General features: G+C 37.2%; 2 protein-coding genes across 8 annotated transcripts; one reads left to right on the top strand and one right to left on the bottom strand.

Annotated features, from left to right (window-relative positions):
• Positions 1-1,048: 1,048 nt before the first annotated feature.
• On the bottom strand, positions 1,049-16,621 carry LOC6576106 (LIM and SH3 domain protein Lasp). 7 transcript variants are annotated; one of them, XM_015164981.3, is made up of 11 exons: positions 15,968-16,621; positions 5,375-5,437; positions 5,153-5,291; positions 4,970-5,084; positions 4,075-4,410; positions 3,496-3,702; positions 3,315-3,434; positions 3,162-3,212; positions 1,765-2,264; positions 1,589-1,697; positions 1,049-1,528 (listed from the first exon to the last, which is right to left on the bottom strand). In XM_015164981.3, exons 1-11 carry the CDS (start codon positions 16,041-16,043, stop codon positions 1,397-1,399), a joined length of 1,848 nt encoding a protein of 615 aa, XP_015020467.1. In that variant the 5' UTR covers positions 16,044-16,621; the 3' UTR covers positions 1,049-1,396. The 7 variants fall into 7 exon arrangements, with proteins under 7 accessions (XP_015020467.1, XP_015020469.1, XP_015020466.1 ...); XM_015164983.3 differs by having other exon boundaries at positions 4,333-4,410; XM_015164980.3 differs by having other exon boundaries at positions 1,597-1,697; positions 4,333-4,410; positions 15,968-16,620.
• A 1,278-nt stretch (positions 16,622-17,899) lies between these two features.
• Positions 17,900-20,289, top strand: LOC6576105 (protein grindelwald). Its single transcript, XM_002002072.4, has 3 exons — positions 17,900-18,691; positions 19,531-19,821; positions 19,890-20,289. Exons 1-3 carry the CDS (start codon positions 18,448-18,450, stop codon positions 20,081-20,083), a joined length of 729 nt encoding a protein of 242 aa, XP_002002108.1. The 5' UTR covers positions 17,900-18,447; the 3' UTR covers positions 20,084-20,289.
• Positions 20,290-20,359: the final 70 nt, after the last annotated feature.

Here is a 20,359-nt window from a genome sequence, read left to right as displayed (position 1 = left end):
ACACATTGGTATTAGTGACATGTGCAAATGTTTGTATGGCTGATTCCCTGAGACCCTAACTTGTGACTTTTAATACCAGTTTCACAAGTTTTGATCTCCGGTATTGGACGCAAACTTGCTGATGTTAGTAAAAAGTACACATCGAGCTCAATCTACATATAAATATGTCTAACTGGATATGTCTATATGGGCTAACAACGTTTGTATATATGTATATTTGAAACAAGACATTCCATTCCATAAGCTATTTTATTTTAAACGACTTTTTCATGCTATCCAGGTGTGAATGTGTGAAGTATGCTGTCTATGATGTGTCGAACTGGATATGAAGGTATCTGCATTTGTTTATAAATGTAAGTATGGGTAGACTTTAATATATTAAATATTAGTGGAAATTTGTGATTATTATCTAAAAATAGAATGAATTCAAAAAAAAAAAAAATTTATATTTTGAATTATATCAAATTTACCGATCATCTAATGAAAAGACTCTCAAAAGAAGTCGTCTATACTGACATGATCTGTTGCATATTTGCATTTCTTTTTTTATTAAAAGAGCTAATCTTTAGCAATTTTTGAAATTTCAATGAAAACTTATATATTATATCAGAATACACATGATGATATAGTCCTTAAGTTTCACGCACTTGAATAAGTTTGACGATATATTAGGTTGAAACTATTCTACGTCATAGCTGATTAATTTTTTAATATTACGGAAATTATTTCGTTCGAATTAGAGCGTTCATTGATGAGATCAACCTATTCAAATGCGCGGAACTGTATATACTTACTATGTGTAGTATATTTAATTGACCCTCTTAATTAATACAAAATTTCTTATTATAGGCACAACATGTCATCAAATTATGAAACGGACATAGGAAACATTTAAAGCAGTGTTATGGGATCAACTGGTTAAATTTTGGACTCTTCATTGGAAAGACTGGCGTTCATAATTCATCACAATATTTAATAATACCTAGGACCTAATTAGAGTGTAATACAAAGCTGTTAATTGAATTATTCAATTCATAATTCAAATAGATAAATTATACCAAAATCCTTTATTTGTAATCCTCCAAGCCAAAAATCAACAGATTTTAACAAAACCAAAACACAATTAACATTTTTATGCTTATTAACAAACATTTATTGTAAACCCAAAGTTGAGTTGTCTGTTAACAGATGCGATACACACAACAATGGATTAAAATAAAGCTTATCTAAAAACTACAAACTAAACTAGTTCAAGTTGTGAATATTGTATATGATGAAGCTTGATGTGAGCTAAACAATTTCATTGTCGTTTGCAATAAGTGTGTGTGAAAGAGAGAGCGAGCATACAAAATGTACGATGTAAGTATATGTATATATAGTAAAGATCAGCTATATGCTATGATCGCGGGGCGGCTTCACTGATGCGTGCACTTGTTGTCCTTGGACTTCTTTTTACGATCTTCACTTGAATTTGATCGTCGCGTACCTTGAATTGGCATGTAAGGCGGCGTAGGGCTGGCACTTTGATCTACAGATAGTGAGATGGATTATTATAAAGCAGCTGATTACTGAGCAGGCAGTTAAATACATATATACCAAAGTTGCCGGATTTGGAGTACTTGAGATGCGGCGAGACATCGTGCCCGCTGGACAGCGTGCTGTCATGAGACCCCGCCTCCGAGCCATAGTGCTCCGAACTGAAAGTAGAGAAAGGATAAATACCTTTACTAAATGGCCGTAGAGATCGTTAATTAGATAATTTACCGCGTCATGGAATTATGTTGCTGCTGCTGCTGCTGCAGCGCATCGGCAGTCAAATGCAAAGAGATGGGTCGCTGATGCCCCGGCCGGCAGCTGTCCACGGGCAGCGTATAGATGTCATCATCGCCGCGTGTCAGGCTGCTGGCGGCTGCGGCCGCCTGGCGCTGCTGCCGCTGCATGGAGCCGTGCGAGGAGCTGCTGTCCCTGGTCAGGCTGCCATTGGTCAGTGTGCCATTCGGCTGGCGCTGCTCAGATCGGCTGCTGTTGAGCACATCTATCGGATTTGAATAGGCTTCCACATCGATATCGTTTGGCGTTTGGATTTGCGACGCGGACATGCAGTCCTGCGGCAGTGCCAGTAACGGACCGCAATGCGAGCCATTTGTGCCGCAGAGCAAACTGTTTACGCCATTGGCTCCAGCACCAGCGCCGGCTGCTGCCTCCTTTTGCTGGGATTTGCGCAGGCGCGCCTTTTCCTTGGCGCGTTTCACTTTGGCTTTCTCCTGCAGAAGGCGAACAAGATGAATTAGTTTTGTTTAGATACACAGATTTTGAAATTACAATACATATTCACATTTTTAATGATTATATCTGCAACTAATTTTATGTTAAAATATTTCATTATGTAAAGCTTAAAAGATGATTGAGGTTACTAAAAAATTATTGAGAATCGAAGTTTCTGATTGGAATTAAATATTTGAAGAAAAAACTTGTTTAATGGAACGGCAAATATATATTCATTTAAAATCGCATGTAAAATAAAAGTTATTAAGTATTATTCTATATATTTCGAAAATAATATTTAATGGATATTCATTCAGATTAATATATAATATATTTAAAATATATTTTCAGGTATTTTTCAGACTTTTTATACTTCAATTTAAATGCTAAGTAAAACTTTTACACAAGGCCCAAGTGAGAACAGTCTATGACAAGGTTTTAGTTAATACAGATCATTTATAGAAAATCATATCGAATACTGAATTGTAGGTGACATTTTGATACCCTATAGTTGCATAAAACTCTAGAGATCCATTAAAAGATAAAATAGTACACTATTTTTTATAGTGTATAGATAAACATATAGAGAAAGTCATAGAACTCATATCCGCTAAAGCATTATATAATATGTATACAGTAAAATCCGGTTATGGCGACAACAATTCTTGTTCCCTGGCAACTTATATGAACAAACATATATGGTTATAGCGTCTTCTGGCTATAGCGATGGTCCCTTGAGCGATTTTTCTATTATATTTGATCTACATCTACTATTCATAGTCTTTCATCGATATCCTAATAATACTGCTCATGCCTATTGACTGAAATGAACAACTAGCTGCATCAGCATGAACCTACTTCAGTTAAGCATACAAAATTCTACTCATTTCCTTTACCTTAACTGCAGAAATTTTGAGTTTCCGTAATTTGAATATGTTTTTTCCGTACTTGGAACAAGAAGTATATATAATAAATTATGTACAGTGTAACAATAGGATTAGGATTGCTAAATACTAAATATAAATACATTTCCGATTTGTTCAACTTACGCGCTCCTGCAGCATCTTGGCGAGTTCTTTGTCCTGCGCCTCGATGGCCAGCATGCGATCGCGTTGCTCCTGAAGCGCGCTATCCTTGCTCTCAATGGCCTGCAGGCGACGCGCGAGCAACTAGAAGAAAGCAAAGGACATTAGTAATACTGTAGCGTATTTGATGTAGATGTATATGCACCTCATCCTTCTGCTCCTGCTTGAGCTTTTTGCTCAGCTCGTGCAGCTCCTCGGGCGGCAGTCCAATCTCGCGCAGGCTGGCATAGTCACAGGGGTCCACATAGAGCTCAATGTCGTCCGCATGCTGTTGCATGTGCCGCTCGACGGCCTTTGCGCTGCCCAGCGCAAAGTTGCCCACCATCTGATCGTACTTCTCCGGCGATAGTTTCTGAAATTGCGGTTCGGTACGCAGTAAGTTTTCGTGTGAGGCCGAGCGCTGCGGCATGGCTGAGTCGACAACAGTTGCTGCTGCAGCAGCTGCAGCGACTGCCGTTGCTGACGGGCCGCGTATGCTGTCAGCAACATCGGCATAGTCCACCAGCTCGTCTATGTCAGCTGCCTGATGATTGATGCTGTTCTGTGTGGGTGTGTGCTGAGATGTAGTGCTGTGCAATGTAGATGCAGATGGAGATGTAGATGTTGGTGTTGGTGTTGTTGGTGCTAAACGACGTGCTGATTGATGTTGTTGCTGATGTGCGTGATGGTGGCGTGCTTGTTGCTGCGGTGCAATTGTTGTTGGCGTGTGCTCAGCATCACTCACCAACAGCTGATTGTGTTGTGGCTGTGTTTTTTGTCTAGTGGGTGTGATAGCAGCTGCTGCTGCTGCTGGCACATCAACAATATTTGGTATAAGCGACAATCCTACATAGTTGTCTGTTTGTGAAAAGTGCTGCTGCTGCAGCAGCAGTGGCTGCTGCTGCTGCTGCTGACTGAGATATCTAGCTTGCTGTGAGGTGCTGGGCTCGACTCTGCTATTCGATTCGTGTTGCAGTTGCAGCTGTTGCTGGTGTATACTTGCTTTGGCTGGTCGCGGCGGCGGGCGGCTCTTGTCGCGTGTTGCTGGCGGCGGCACCGGCGGCAGATTCACATAGATCTCCTGCAATTATTACAGATTAGTTGCGTGACAGATTTTAAATGCGGATTATATTTTAAAGAAACGACTAGAGTTATTTAAACTGGAACCAAAAATTTAGCTAATCTATGTACGAAAGTAATAGGTAATAGATAATTTTCAATGATTCAATTTACGTTTTGACTCAATGCATCATTAAGTCATATAGTCTATATATGTACATATATCAAAGAGTTTGCCAACAGGAACAACATTGTGAATCGTATTGCCCCAATTGGAGTAAAATTTTTCTATAGTCTACCTACTAGTAATTCTTATTATTTACATTCTTCTTATACTTTCTTCTCATACTTTTTTCAATTCCTTCAATATACATATATATATAATACAGTCTTCTTAAGTTTTTCTTCACACATACATTTTTGTATAAGTACTTTCTGAAATCTAATATACATTTTTCCTACACTTTTTTATTCTACTATTCAATTCATCATTATCATATTAATTTTTCACATTGTCCATCTATTTTTATTTTACTACATCATCCAAGATTAGTTTTTCTGGTAATCTCTCTGCTCATCACCTGCATTTTCTGTGCAATTAGTTCGCTTTGCTGCAGCTCCTTTTGCTGCTGTTCCTGCAAATCTCGTTCCAGCTTCTCGGCGATCTCTTTGGCCACACGTTTATCATGCTCCTCCCTGCCACATAAAGAGAGTTCACATTAGTAAAACATAGTGAAAAGCTGAAGAACCTAATATATTCTTACTGCTCTGTCAGGCGTCTTCGATAGGCCTCCACCTGCCGCTGGGCCTGTTCCGTTTCCTTAATTTGCTCGTGCAGCGCCGTGGGGAAATCTTCGCGCACCGTTGCATTCCTGTACCGATTGCCCTTATAAAAGTCGTTAACTGCATAGAGAGAGAGGGCGTGAGAGGGAGAGGGCATTAAAGTGCAATCTAATGTTGTAGAAAAAAAAGGCTAAAGCACTTACTCTCCTGGGACTGCAGCTTGTAGGCCAGGGCGCCGTCCTCACGCACGAGCCATTCCTTGCAAACTGAAAAGGGAAATCGAGAAGATGCTGAAGTTATTAAGGTTTGCTCTAATCACCTTTTGATGGCTCGGCCATAAAGTGGCAGCTCGCCCAGCTTGATTACTAGCCATAAAAAAGGAAGTAGGAGACTTTTTGACTGACTAAAGCATACCCTGCAAGATGCTAACAGATATACAGCTTCTTTATACTAGATTACATTATATTCAGAATATTATGATATGAAAAATATCACACTCTGTTCTTGAATAAATTTCAGTGTTTATCAAATTTTTAAATCTTGACAAACATATTTTTATGCGCATATAAATTGAAGCGGAAGTAATAAATATTTTATATTTTGATTTGAAAATAAAATACACATATATAAAATGGAAATTTTATGGAGAGAATCTGCTTGGACTATATCCAATTGGTTTGCCTTAGCTAATAATCCTATAAAAAGGAAAATGAGAAATGAGTTTATAGGGAAGTCTATAAATCAATTTAAGAAGGAAATTTAATTTTAATTTATTCTAAGCACATGGCCCATACAAATGCTTTTGTTTCAATTATTAAAAATCTACTCAGGATTTTTTTTTGTATTTGAAATATCTCAGAATTTAAAAAATTAAAATAAATGTTGATCTAATTAGAAATCAACCATGAAGTTAGATGACTTATTGATAGCTTGAGAAAGAAACAAATTATGAAACTTGAAACCGTAAATTAACCTACTCCCTTCAATCAAAGACTCCGCCTCCATCAGACACGAAACGCAAGCCTATATACCCTTCCATTACCACATTCATTAGATATACAGTTTATTGGAAAATATCTACTAAACGGCAACTGATATTTTAATGCATGCTCCCAATCGCTAAGCCTATCAAATTACCCAAACCGAATCGGAATCTAATGAAGCACCGCAAGAGCACATTATAATCTCGTAGTAAGCCATAAGAAGAAAAACGTAGAAAAATAAATAAACTGCGATGAGTCACGTCTCGGGAGTGAAGTGGCAAGCAGAAGGCGGGGATCCTGAACAAAGGCATTCCATTGAGGATGCACATGGTCGTTGCGTTTCACGGAAATGCATTTCGATGTAACTCCAGATAGGCCTCAGGCCTCACACAAGTGGGGGCGGGGATGAAGTGCGGCTATTGGGGGCGGGGGCAGTCAGCGGATGTCAGCTTTTGATCGATTTGATGGGGCACTAAGATCTTGCTTCGTTGATAAGCGAAAGCGTGGAACAAAAATTTAGTTTTAATTATCTGAGTGTGTAGAGAATTTTTCTTCTTTCTTTCTTTCTTCTTTTTTTTTGTGTTTGTTTGATTGTCAGCTTACAAGTAGCAACGTTTGTTGTTGTTCTTGTTGTTGTATCTGCCTTTGCCTCTGCCCCTGCCCCTGTCTGTGTTTATGTTTGTGCCTCGCTGTCATTTATCATTAGTCGCGGAGCAGTTGGTAATTGGTTGCTTTGGGCAAAGCTCTATCAACTAAAATTGCGTATGATTTATAAAATGGAAAGTGCCATACGAAAGTCGAACTGAAGCTCAAGTCTCTCTCTCTCTCTCTGTCTCTCTCTTTCTCTCTGTATCGCATCTGTTGCTTCAAGCTGTTGCAAAGTTAACTAGATTTATTGGCTCGCCTTTATTGAGTAGTTTTTCTCGAGGCTGCTTCATTCGAACCATCTGTGAGTAAATGAGAATCCTCTTCGCTTATATATTCTGAATCGTTTATTTTCTATAAATATCATCCAGCTTTCCACTATTTTTTCCGCTTGTTAATGTGAATTTGTTAAAATTGCTGCGACTTTCGCTCGTTTGTGCTGAGAAGAAAGTTATTAAAACTTCTTTCTAATGAGATGTGACAGAGCTATCCAATGAGATAAAATTAAATGTATTTGCTTACTCATCTAGTTTTACTTTTCTAATTTAAAGTTAGTTGAACTTTAATTTGTCAATAATAATATTTCATTAATATTATTCTTCTAGTAATTCTATTCTCATGCGTTTCACATTAATCCTCTTCGAGTCTGGTTTATTAAACTTTAAATATTCAACATTAATATTCGGTTCTCCCATTTCTTTTTCCTAGTATATATCAACATACGATACACAAATACCCTTATATCATTCTCAGACAGATATTCTGACAGCCAAACATATCTCATTAATTTTCATTAACAAACGAGTCTGATATTTCATTCAGCTTTTATGCTCTTGTTTACCGACTGAGACGGGCATTTTTGTATTCAATTTCTGAAACTTGAAACATTGTATACATATGTATATTCATGGATATCTGAGTCAAAATACGTGTTAAGATTATAGTGAAGAGATCATTGGATAGGTGTTGCATATTTATAAATATATATTTTTCGCAAATATGGGATGAGCAGATGTCATATGTTGTTCAACTGTTTAACATGCTCAATATATTAAAGGTAGTAAAGCTAGTGGTGACAATAGGAGTAGAAATAGTAGTAATATAAATAGGAGTAGTAGTGCTAGTAGTAGGGGTAATATTAGAAGGCATATCAGAAGTAGATATATAGTAGCAGTTGAAAAACTAGTAGTCCTAGGGTACTACCTAATTTTGGCAATAGGAGTAATAATAGTAGTAGTAGTAGTAGTAAGAGTAAACATTTTTAGAGGCCTACTAGTAGGTAGCGTCTCATCGACTCAGCTGTCAATCAAAATTAAAAGTATATATACTTAAAGTAGCTGACCACGCCTTTTTCTGTCTCCTATACAATTAAGGCTAACCTCAGATCTTAGTTCCCTTAAAGCTACACTCTAAACGAGTATTAGAGAATCGCTCATACCCAAGTGCAATACTCTACTTGTTGTTTATCTCTGCTCAAATGTTACACACACACACGCACACCCAGTCGCTTGACACTCGCAAGCATTCGGTTAAATTTAAAGGTTCTTTGACTTTTAAACTGTCGCTCGGCAATTAGCTGCACTCTGACCCGCAATTAGAATTAGTTTGCTTCTAGTTGAATTATGTGGCATGACAAGCTGAGCTGCCTGCTGCAGCAGCCGTTGCAGTTGCAGGCGCTGCTGTTGACGTTGCTTAATTAACTGCAATTTGCGGAAGTGCAAGTGCACTGAGAGCACGAGTGTCTTACTTGCAGCACCAGCGCCCTTCTCTCTCTCTCTCCCTTTCTCTCATGCTCTGTGGAAAAAAAAAAAGTATTTGCAGACATAATCAATTTAGCTGTTCGCTTCTACATTTGATTTCTCACTGACCTAAGTATGAAACACTCTCAGTATGTGCCTGTGTGTGTGTGTTTGTCTGTGTTTGTATATCTGCTGCTGTGCATAAACAAGACCAAAAGTATCTTTTTTCCAAGCTCTGTTGCCCCACTCGATGTCGGTTCGGCGTGATTGCTCAGGTTGGGGCCCGACTCGTCTTACATATTTGCGCTGACTCCAGCATTCGTATGCACATATTAGCCCCGCCCTCCTGCTCCGTCCCCTCATGGGTGAGCACTGCTCAGTCTCTCCATTGGCATGTGTTTATTGTGCTTTCAGCATACATATTACTTACAAAGTCTCTTGTGTTGTTCTTTCGTTTGCGCTTTGCGCTTTGCTTTGCTTTTTTATAATGCCCCGCTAAAGCGCAGCTTTATATACCCTGTAGCTAGCTGTGTGCCTTGAGATATGCTAGTTTGTGGTTCAATTGTTATTTTAATTTTTTTTTTTTTTTTATGTTTTATATATTTTGTGTTTAATGTATATATTTTTATTATCTAAATTTTTAAAATTTTAGCCTAAGAAAAGTGTTTTTATTAATTTATGTTATTATTATTATTATTTTTTTTTTTTTTGTAATTTACTTTTTTATTTTACTTTTTTTTTAAGTTTATTTATTTATTTATTTTTTGTTAATCTGCATATTTTCATTTTTTGTACTAAAAATTCTATAAAATACTACCCAATAAAATTATAATAAATATTTTACACACATTCTCTTAGTATATAATATTAATAATAATATAGTATATAATATATAATAAATTCATAATTCAAATTCATAACTGTTTTATAAAGTTTTTCTAAACATTTATTTTTTTAAATATATATTTTGCCATTTTATTTTGAGACTTTTCCCCTATGATTATAAACCTCTGAAATTCACAGAGTATATATATAGTCGTGCATGTCACTACCTAGAACACTTACTTGTTATTATGCACAACGGGCCGCGTTTCGAAAATGGTAAAAATAAGTTAAACTTTGCCTTTGACTGGTCAGCAAATGGGGAAATCAACTTGCAGTACATTTTGCGCTAGCCGTTAAATAAATTCTCATTTTTTTTGTTTTTTTGTTCGTTTTGTGCATAAAGCGTCAGCAGGAAATGGGCTAGGCAGTTTAAAAATATGGCAAATATGTCTAATAGAGTATTGTTCGGCAGCTGCTGTTGGCGGCAATAAAAGAACCAAAAATGCATTTGTCACAAGAAATTTGAAATTCCTTTCATTTCCTGCACGGCTGAAAACTCATTGATGTGCCATAAAAAAAAAACACACACACACAAATCACAAAAAAAAAAAATATATATATATATATTATAATGACAACTGATTTATTGTTCGACACATATATTGTGAGACATATGTATTTACCTTGCCCGGAACGGGTTTTCATTTTACCTTTTTTGCACCACACAACAGTTAACCCCAGCACCTACCAAAAGTGACACACAGAGGTGGTGCGTGTGTGGTGCATGTGCCTGCAATGTGGGTCGCCAGCAGCAGTTTATTGACTTGCCCAAAATGGGAAGAAGAGGAAGAGAAATAACAACAAGAGCACTCGGAACGGGTTAGTAAGTCAACAGAATACGACTCTCAGTCCCCGTCTCATGCGTCACGCGGAGTTCTCTGAAATTCCAACAGCAAAAACATATTGTATTCGGGTTTTGGCACAGTCAGCTGATCTTGGTCAAGATCTTAGCTGCCAGACACCAAAGAATAATCAAAGAATTCCCAAAAAGTCATAACAATTTGGAAGAACCTGGCTATCTAGGGGATTTAATGTTTCTTAATTATTAATTATATAAGCAGAAAAAATGATGAAGTGAAATGATCATAGGTTTGTAAATGTGTAATATTAAATTTAAAATTTTTTAAAAATATATATAGTTTTTTTTTTTTTTTTTTTTTTTTAAGAACTTGGAGCTAAGTCTCGCAGGTTAATATATTTAAATATGTAAGTCGTCATATTTTCTTATACAACTTATTTAACACCTAACCACAAATGGCTCCATTAATATTCTCGTAAATGCTATTGTTTGAAAACCAATGCACATTGCATTCATAAAGTAAATGGAGTATATTGGTTTTATGCAATGCCCGAACTGTAGTCCGTACGTCCGTCCATATGAGTGCAAACCCTTTCTCTATTTTTGAAGTACGAGAAATTAAATGTGGAGAATATATTCCTTGATATATATGTATGTATGATGTACATTCTCTTATAAATATGCCCACTAGGGAACGTGTATAAGCGGGGAATACTAGTAAAACAGTAATACAATTACATATTTAAGATTCTACAGACCTGAAATTTAAATGAAATCTATACAAAAAATATATTTAAATATATTTATAATAAATAATTATAATAATTAATAATAATAATATGTATATATAATTTGTTTTTTTAATATCATTATTTATATATATATAAACAAATATATTTGGTGTATAAAATAACCATTATACAAATTTATTATATCTCTTTGATCTTTTTACTCCAACATTAAAATATTTACCCCATCAATTTAAGAATTCAGTCCCCTTAAGCCATCTATACATTATATATCATATACTTGTATCGCGTTGCACTTTTCTACCTATATTCAGGTGCTACATCTTCATACAGTACAGCAAATTGAAGACCTCAACCTGCATTTGCTGCGCAGACCTTTGATGGAAAACATTTGATAGCAGACCTCAATTAACCTTCACAGTGCATTCAATTCATGAAATTCATTTTCAGTTCACAGCACTTTGCATTGCGGTTCTCTGTGGCACTTTGTCTTTGTGGGGCTTCCCTCAATGATTTTTCACATCTCTCTCTCTCTCTCTCTCTCTCTCTTCCTCTCTTTCTATCTCTCCCCCACTCTCTATAGCCATCTCTTTCAATTTCACTTGCTCTCTCTCCTTGGCCAAGTTCAAATAGCGGTCTACGCTTGAATGGTTCGGACTGTGGATCGCATGAAGCGTTACACAACGAATGAGGATATGTAAAAATGGTAAGAAAACAAAAAACCTGAACGAAAATTTATGCATATGCAAGCTATACTGCACATGAAAAACTATGGTATCGAGTGGAAACCCGAATTGGAAAGTCGAAGGAAAATTTATGAGAGGCAAAGGCAGCAAAAGCAGGAAAAATGCTGTCGACGCTGTTGCATTGATTAGCGGCTGAAAGTGGAAAAACCTGACTCAAGGTTGTTGAACATGCCACCAGACGGAGCCAACGAGGCAGCATAGGCATAGCCATAGGTATAGGCATAGGCATAAGCGGGGGCAGCAGCAGACGCTTGCCACAAACAAAAATGTGGCTGCGACGCCGACAAGATGCGACGTTGACTATTTGAATGTTGCAGCTGATGGATACACACAGAAAACAAGCTAAAGATGCAGCATGTGTGTGCATGTGAGTGTGTGTGTGTATATTGTGTTACCAAGCATTGACCTTAGCCACGGCCAAAGCCGTTAATAAGAAGCTGCCGCTGCTGATGTTGCAGCTGTGGGAAGAATTTAGCTCATTATGCAGTTGAAAACACTTTAAATGTGAGCTGATTGATTGATTGACTGATCGATTGAACGATTCGCTAGGAGCGCTGCTTAAACGTGTGTCCACAACAAATCGTTAATAATTATGGATTCGACTTAGCAAATTAGCGTAACTCGATATTTGACGACTGAGACAACTGAAGCATTCGCTAAGCTAAAGCCAAATGTAAAGCCCATTAGCGTTAATTTTCTCTGAAATTGAGGTCCCCAAATATGACTTTTACATTTGCAAAGCACAATTGTGTGCCGCGCTAAGAGTCGAGCTACTTAAAGTGAGCAACTAGCTAGCGGACAAAAAAAGAAAACTAATAAAAAGAAGAGGAAGAGAGAGCGTGTTTCCCATTTGCGCAGCCAGGCAAAGAGTTTGCCTTGAAAGCAAGTCACACACGTGTTCTAAACAAATAATTGATTAAATCATTTGCAATATATTTCTCTTCCTAATTTAAATTAAATTAAAATAAATTTACTAACGAAATCTGAACTTAAAATCAGATCAACTAAACGTCTTGTTGGAGCTGGAGTTATTTGATATTAAATAATCTTCTAAAAGGCTATCAGATTGCTTCAATTGGATTTTTTCCGAGTAATCAATATGATAAGATATCTTCTATATACTTAAAAAATACATTTTTATACAAAAAAAAAAAAAAAAAAAAAAAATAAAAATGTTTAATATATAAAGAAAATATAAAAAGAAACATATTTATGTATATATCCTATCTGTATATATTTAAAAAAGCATATTTATCGGAAAGATAGCGTTGAGTTTCACATTCAATATAGTAAGCGTATCGGTTCGCAATGTTAACAAAGTTGCGAAGTGGATAAGTTGAATAATCTTTTTGAGTACCGGTTTATAGACATTAACAGCTTCCTGATCAGATTGTGCTTCGTATTGTAATGAATTAGAGAATTGAGAAACTTGAAAATTATTATATGTGTACATATTATTATATATGTACAATAATTATTAATTATTTATAAACATATAGAGCAGCCTGGGATTGAGGTATGATGATCTATATCATGAATATATAGCCTAAAGATTCTCATCAAATGTGTCATGCGAATTTTTGGAGCTTTAAGTGTATAGTCCCAGCTAAATTTCACTTAGCATATAGTTTAAGCAACTTTCCAGCTAAACTCTGCGCTCATTTTAGTTAGCCTTTGAGCAATATTAAAACAAAAACCAGAAAAAAAACCCTTTTAAAACCTTTTGTATGCCAAAACAATTATGTAGCTAGCAGGAACGGGAGATTGGGAATTGTGAGTCTTTTAGGTGGCATCGCTAAGTAAAGCCAAGTGGAGACCTCTTTCTGGCACTTGCACATCCTGTCGCCGACAAGTGAATCATTCGTGGCATGCAACAAAGACGCAGAGTAGTGGAAGCAGAAAAAAAACAAAAACATGCCACATAAACTGCAGTCAGTGAGGCAGCTTCGGCAGCTCCGGCAGCTCCGGCATCTCGTCAAGCAACTGTCGACTGTTTCATTTTGCTCCTTGGCTCCTACTCCCTGTCCCTGTGCCTGTCCCTGTCCCTGTTCCTATTCCTATTCCTGCCTCTTCGCCAGCGGCCAGTTCGTCAGGCAAAAAGCAAAGAATGGAAAAAGGAAAAAGAGGCCAGCATTTGAGTGGCAGCCTCAATGCATGCAACTCGCAGCTGTGGCTACACATTGTGGGGGTCTCTCTTTTGTCTTTTGTTATGCGTGCTTGGGCGCAAATGAAGCGGCTGCCCGAAGAAGTTGCCCGCGGGCAAGGGGCAGTGGGCTGAGGCAGGGTTAGCGGCAGCTACTGTCAGCTGTTGCCTGCTGCACGCGCGTATCTTTAAAATGCAAAGATACATTTAGAGTGGGGTATTTTTTGCATCTAGCTCGTTGCATTAAATGGAAAGCGCTTCAGGCACAATTTTTGCACCTCCGGCTGTGTGTGGATTTTCGCTTTCAGTCAGCCCCCAAATAGTGTAAACTATAAGCAGGCGAGGGATGCTCTATAAGTTCTCAGAGCAGACTAGCGCAAAGTGTGACTGGCAACATATTCTATTTAGAACGGAGAAATAAACAGATAGAGAGAAAGAGACACAGAAATGGAGATAGAGAGAGAAAGAGACACAGAAATGGAGATAGAGAGAGAGAGAGAGAATAGACACAGACATGGAGAGAGTCAGAAGAAAAATTGAGATTGAGATAATATTATTTATTTTATTTCTCTCCCCTTTATTCAGAGCTTTTCTTGATTTTCTACGCTTAGTTCAAATATATGAATATATACAAAAATTTCCTAAAGCATCGAAATACTTTTAAAAATATTAAAACTTTGCCCTACGCAACATTAGTAGCAGCCCTCGTAATTTTATGCCGCATTTGTTTATTTTCAACAGCAATTTCTGCGTTTTATGTTTTTGGAAGTTGATGTTTAATTTGTCTGTCGGTTGTTATTGTCGTCGCTGTTGCTGTAGCCTGCTGACTGGCAGCTCATTGTTTTTGTTTATCGTTTCATGAAAGGAAAAAAAAAAAAACTTTCGAAAACTTAAATTGCACACAGTGCGCCCCTTCGAGAAAGATGAGAAAATAAAACCGAAAGAAAGTTCGTTGGCTTTGGCTCTTCGGTTTTTGGTTAGATGAACAACAATTGCTTTGATTAGCATAACAACAAATTATGACTGAAATCTCTTGAGAGCTTTTGCCAACTCTTTGTCACAGATGTCGTAACGTTTCTTTTCATCTCTGTTTCTGAAATTAATAAAGTTTCGTTTTTATCCGAGCTCTGACCACTTTTCCGCATTGAACTTGGCTATATATACTTCTTCCAGAGTCTAGTTCTTTCTTAATTTATGCAAATATTTACTTATAAGTTTAGATTTGACCACAAAGCTCAATAATCGTGCTGCTTACTAATATAATTAAGATCGTTTCGTTTATTTTGTGACTGACAAAAAAGATTAGTGATAGTGATAGATTAGATTTTTATACTTATAGTATTGAAAATGGGAATTAACAATATGCTCGAGGGAGAGTTTAAGCATACGATTAAATGTTCAAAGGCCAATCAATTATTTGATTTATTATTAAATTGAGAATCTCAATAAATGGTTGTATAGGTATTCTATATATTTAAATGATATATTTAAACTCACTAAAAGCAACTATTTTCACTACATATCTTATATAGAAGTATATTTAGTCTTTAACTAAATTTTTTCTTGGAATATTACCATAAAACTGAAGTAGATATTTACAAAATTTATAATAATTATTTGAATATACACATGTATATTTATATAAATACATAAATATATTAGATTTTTTAAATTCAAATATAAAAAAAAACGCTAAAATATAATTTCTCGCATCAATCACATCATATTTTATGTGTTAAGTTGAGTTGAAGTGCTTTGAGACCTATTTATTGCTCTTCTTTTGTTTTTCATTCGAAAACGTGTTATTATACATATTACAGAACTTATTAACATCGCAATTAGAACTGCGAGTCAATGAGGCACTTCCTGTTACAGCGAAACGTTGTGATACGATAAAGAGCGCTACATTTGAAACTCACCCTAAACTAATTGACATAGTTTCATAGTTGTTTCAGAACAGGTCTACCGAAACACTCTTTCCCTCCCCTTCCCCCACACCCGACCGTCAATGCATTTTAAATTATATGCTATCTCTTTTGCGTCAGGCAAAGAAGCCCAACAAGCCAAATCTGAGCTGCTGCTGTTTTAGTTGTTGTCTCGCTCTTACCCTCATTAACATGTCCCGATCGAGGCAGTGCGTCCTTTTTGGGCACTGCGGCCGTTGTTGTTGTGAAATTGTTCATCTTCCTTTGTTGTTGTTGCCGATTTTGGTGAAATTCTTTTCCCGAGGTTGAAGTTTCTGTTGTTGTTGCTGTTGAACAGGTGTTTTAATTATGAGCTCAAGGACGTGTTGTTGTTGTTTTTGTTCTCTTTCGCTCAGTTTCAGTTTCAGGTTTCGGTTTGATGCTGCCGCACCTTGCCTTCCAGTTGAGCGACGGCGGCGGCGCGTCGCTTTCAATAGATAAACAATTAAGCAAAAACAAACCTAACTTTGATTTTTTTTAATTTTAGAAATTTTTCACTTAATTGCGTTGCTCTGACTGCGCTCGTTTATGTTGTGTGGAATCCACTTGTGTTTAGTTATGTTGCTTGCAACGCATTTCACTTTCACGCCACGCGATTTATTTATAAATTTCACACCAACATACACACACTCATGTCCACTCACGAAAACACAACACAAGCAAAGCGCGCGCGCGTCTTTGCGTAGCAGCTGCAATTTTTCTGTCCCGTTCGACAAACAACGTCGCACTTCTGATGCAATATATGAACGCGTTCGCAGCTCATTCAACAGCGAAAGCCGCTCAACGAATGCGGCAATGGGGATGGCTGGCTTGGTGCCTGACATATCGATAGGTCGATAGTTTACACTCACTTTTGGGTATACAAAATACGTTGACATCGAAAAACACTCCAAAAGCAATTACAGTTTGATTAACATCGTCAAAAATATTTACTTGAATGATTTCTATTAAATTTAGTGAATGAGCCAAACAACTATTTCCAAACAGTTTTGCTTATTTAAAGCATTTTAAACTTGCCACAAGCTATCGATATAGCTGAGCGCGTAAAAGCTGCCAGTTTGAGTTAACAGTGCTGCCAAGCAAAGACGAAAAAATTCGAATGAGAATAAAATTTGAAAAATAATTCCTTGGTTTCAAATAAATAGTAATTCATACGTTAAGTATTGATATTTTTCTTTATTTCACTTGTACGTTTCTTAAAGCACATAATATTGATATGCTTAAGCGTTCTTATAGCTGTTCCCTTATCCAAGTCACACACCGTGAGCCAGTTCTCAAACCGCATTTTAAAACTCTACAAAAAACTCTCAGCACTCAAACTTGTTTGCTTTGGCTAAAAAGCAATAACAACAATTGACTAACAAATAAAACAACAATAATGAGATGTGTTATATTGTTATTTGTTGACTCATGACGTCAAGTGCTTGCACATATTTACAAGTTTCAATGTTTTGTAGATCTTTAAGATATCATTGCTTCCTTAATAATTGTCATTTAATGCTCATCGACTTGATTTCTCTTCGCTTATTTTGTTTATTTGATAGAAGTGTTTAAATGCCTCTGGAAGTTCATTCATAAAAATAAATAAATCAGATGATGATGCGCTGTTATGCAGATGAGTCAACGTGTTTCTGCAATGCGTTGCGCTTTAGATAACAAAAAATTTTTTAATTCATATTTTCATAACATACGTTCAAATTATGATTAGAAATTGCTCAAGGGCTGGTTATTTAGTTAAGCTCGGCTCAAAGAATACGCAAATTCAAAGCAAAATTGAAGTCACATACCAATGCATACACCTATGTATATGTAACCTGTGCATAGTTGAAAATCAGTTGGGCGCTTACACACACACTTGCATTTTACAACTACATTCCATAATGTAAACAAGAATCAAGTCGTTTGCGCAGTGAGGGTCTGCGTGAGAGCGAGAGCGAGAGAGAGAGCGCATTTCTAGCTACGGCGATTGACTGCCTGCTTGTGACTGAGTGTGCGTGTGAGTGAGCGTGCATGTGTGTGTGTGTGAGGCTCGAGCTCTGCTTGGTAACATTCGGCAGCGCGATCGTTGCTGTTGCCAGTTTTGTCTTGAATGTGGCTCAAAGCAAAACGTTTGCGGCAGACAAAAGCAAATAACTCAAAAGGCCGAAATAAATAAAATAAAATAAATAAACGGTATGGTTTTTTTTTTTCAATATATATTAGAAACAAAATAGTGAACACCTGAGATTGAAGTGCATTAATACATATAATAAGTGTCTGGAATCTGTTAATAAAGCCAGCAATTTTTCTGCTCAAGTGAAACTAGTTTATAAGGCGGCTTACACACACACTCACACACACGCACAAAAACTTCACTCAAACTGAAACTGGACTCAACGCTCGTCGCTTTCAAAGCGAAGTCAACAATTAAGAAAAAAAAAGAAGCTTTGCCAAGAAGCTGGCAGGCCACAAAGTTATGAATCATAGCACAACAGGTAACAACTGCAGCGGTGCCTAAAATAAATCAGCTTCTTCAGTGCAAATAAACGTTATGTAAAACACAACAAAAACTGAATCAACACAACTGCAAAAACAAGTGAAACAACAACAAATTTGAAGACAAAGAAGATCCAGACCTGATCTGATGTCCGGCAGGGAAATGCGTCCCCTCTCGCTCTCCATTGGCGCCTCGCTGCTGCCCAGCTTCTCGCTGGTGAGCGCAGCCAATGGCCCTGCAGCAGACTCCGGCCAGGATTGCCATGGCAAGGTGTGCCATGCAGTGAGCGAGTACTGCTCCATGTTCGCCGAGAGCTGCATGCCGTGCGCCGACATCTGTGATGCCAGCTCACATAACTATCATGCGGACACCTGTGCCAAGGAGTGTTCAGGTGAGTTGCTAGCAAACGGAAAAGTTTCCATTGCATCATAAAGAAGCAAATAAAACACAGTTTGATTTGCCATAAGTTTGTGGCTGAAATTCAAGTGTGCATAGGGAAGTCTAGGTGTTTGTATACACTGTTCTATGTGAGCAAAAGGCATATTTGTTATTGCAGTTAAATATATGTATATACATTCAAGGCTACTTGATTAAATTGTTTCAGCTATATGACACGTCTACTAAGCTGGATAGGCAAATATTTATATACGAGCGTATTCACTGTTCTTTGTGAGTAAAGGTGGCATATTGGTTATCCAGTTAGCTATATATGAAAGCAGATTCGATTGAATTCTTTGACCTTTATGTCACGCCTACTAAGCTTATAACGCAGGTATTAAAAAGCTTACATAGGAAAGATAAACAAAGAGATAAATTATGTACAGTGTATTATGTAGTTGGCAATACGCCAAACATTTGTTTATGGTTTTCCCAATGCACATCTCCCGTCTAGAGTTCATAACAGTTAATTGTCGTCGCATTTGAACAATTGATTAGCTCATTGTATTGGCTGTCTACGCAAACAGTATTAATGGAATTGACAATTTAACAGGTATTTGTTTAATCATTTTTTTTTAACAGGTTTTTTTTTCATAAGTAAATCTTTGGCGGAATTGTGAAAATAAATGATTGGCTCTGTTCAAGTTGGATATCTATCTGCATTGTCATTTCAGATAAGATATCTATAGATAACTGTTTCTTCTCTCCCCCGTTTTTCAGCAGCTGCAAATAATAATTATATTATTATAACAGTATGGACTAAAAATGTAATAATCTCAATCTCATTTGCAGCCTACAAAAGCTTTGATCCTCTGCTAGACGATATACAAAATCGGGTGGTGCCCAAGCTGGATCAGATTCGAATTGTTTTGTTCATCATCCTATTATTAGTATTCATCAATTATATGGTTAAGTTCCTGCGCTGGCTGGGCGTCAAGCGCTGCTTGCAGCGCTGCATGGCCCGGCTGCAGTCGAAGACGCAGCCGAGTAATGGAAAGGAGCTCAATGGCATGACCATACAGAATCCGAATGCTTTCAACCGTGACATTGAGCGGGCACCTTCGCAAATCTACAGTGTAGCAGGTAAAATGTAGATTTGACTACCTGACTTGGCCATTTTATTGATTGACAATTGTTGTTTTTACAACTAGGCGCTGCCGAGGGCTCTGTGTTGACAATGGCAACGCCGGTGAGCACTCGCTACCCGGCAGAGAATAGCACAACACCAACAACTGTGGTCACCGAAATCGGCTATGGGCAAGGATACGATAATCAGGCGATGGTCACGACGCCTGTTGCAGAGAAGGCCGTAACGGCCACAACGTCCACAACGGCGGGCTTCTAAGTGGCGCCAGCATTAGCATTGCGAGCAACAGTGTGCATCACATTGAAACTAGTGATATTTTTATATTGAATAATCGTAAGCAAAGTGTTTTCTAATGATATTGAACGGCGCTGAATGAAAATACATAGTAATACATACATCTATACATATTATACATATAATCATATTAAATAAACATTTCTGATTAATCGATTATTCACTTAACATTTTTCAAAGTTCGATAGATTGCGGTGGCTAGTCGATTTTCATTATAGCTGTTTTCAAATGTCCGATAAC

Source organism: Drosophila mojavensis, unplaced genomic scaffold (assembly GCF_018153725.1).
Source record: "Drosophila mojavensis isolate 15081-1352.22 unplaced genomic scaffold, ASM1815372v1 contig_36, whole genome shotgun sequence".
In the NCBI taxonomy this organism is placed as follows: Eukaryota; Metazoa; Arthropoda; class Insecta; order Diptera; family Drosophilidae; genus Drosophila; species Drosophila mojavensis.
The sequence above is the reverse complement of the archived record's forward strand: the minus strand, read 5'-3'. Positions and strand labels throughout refer to the sequence as shown.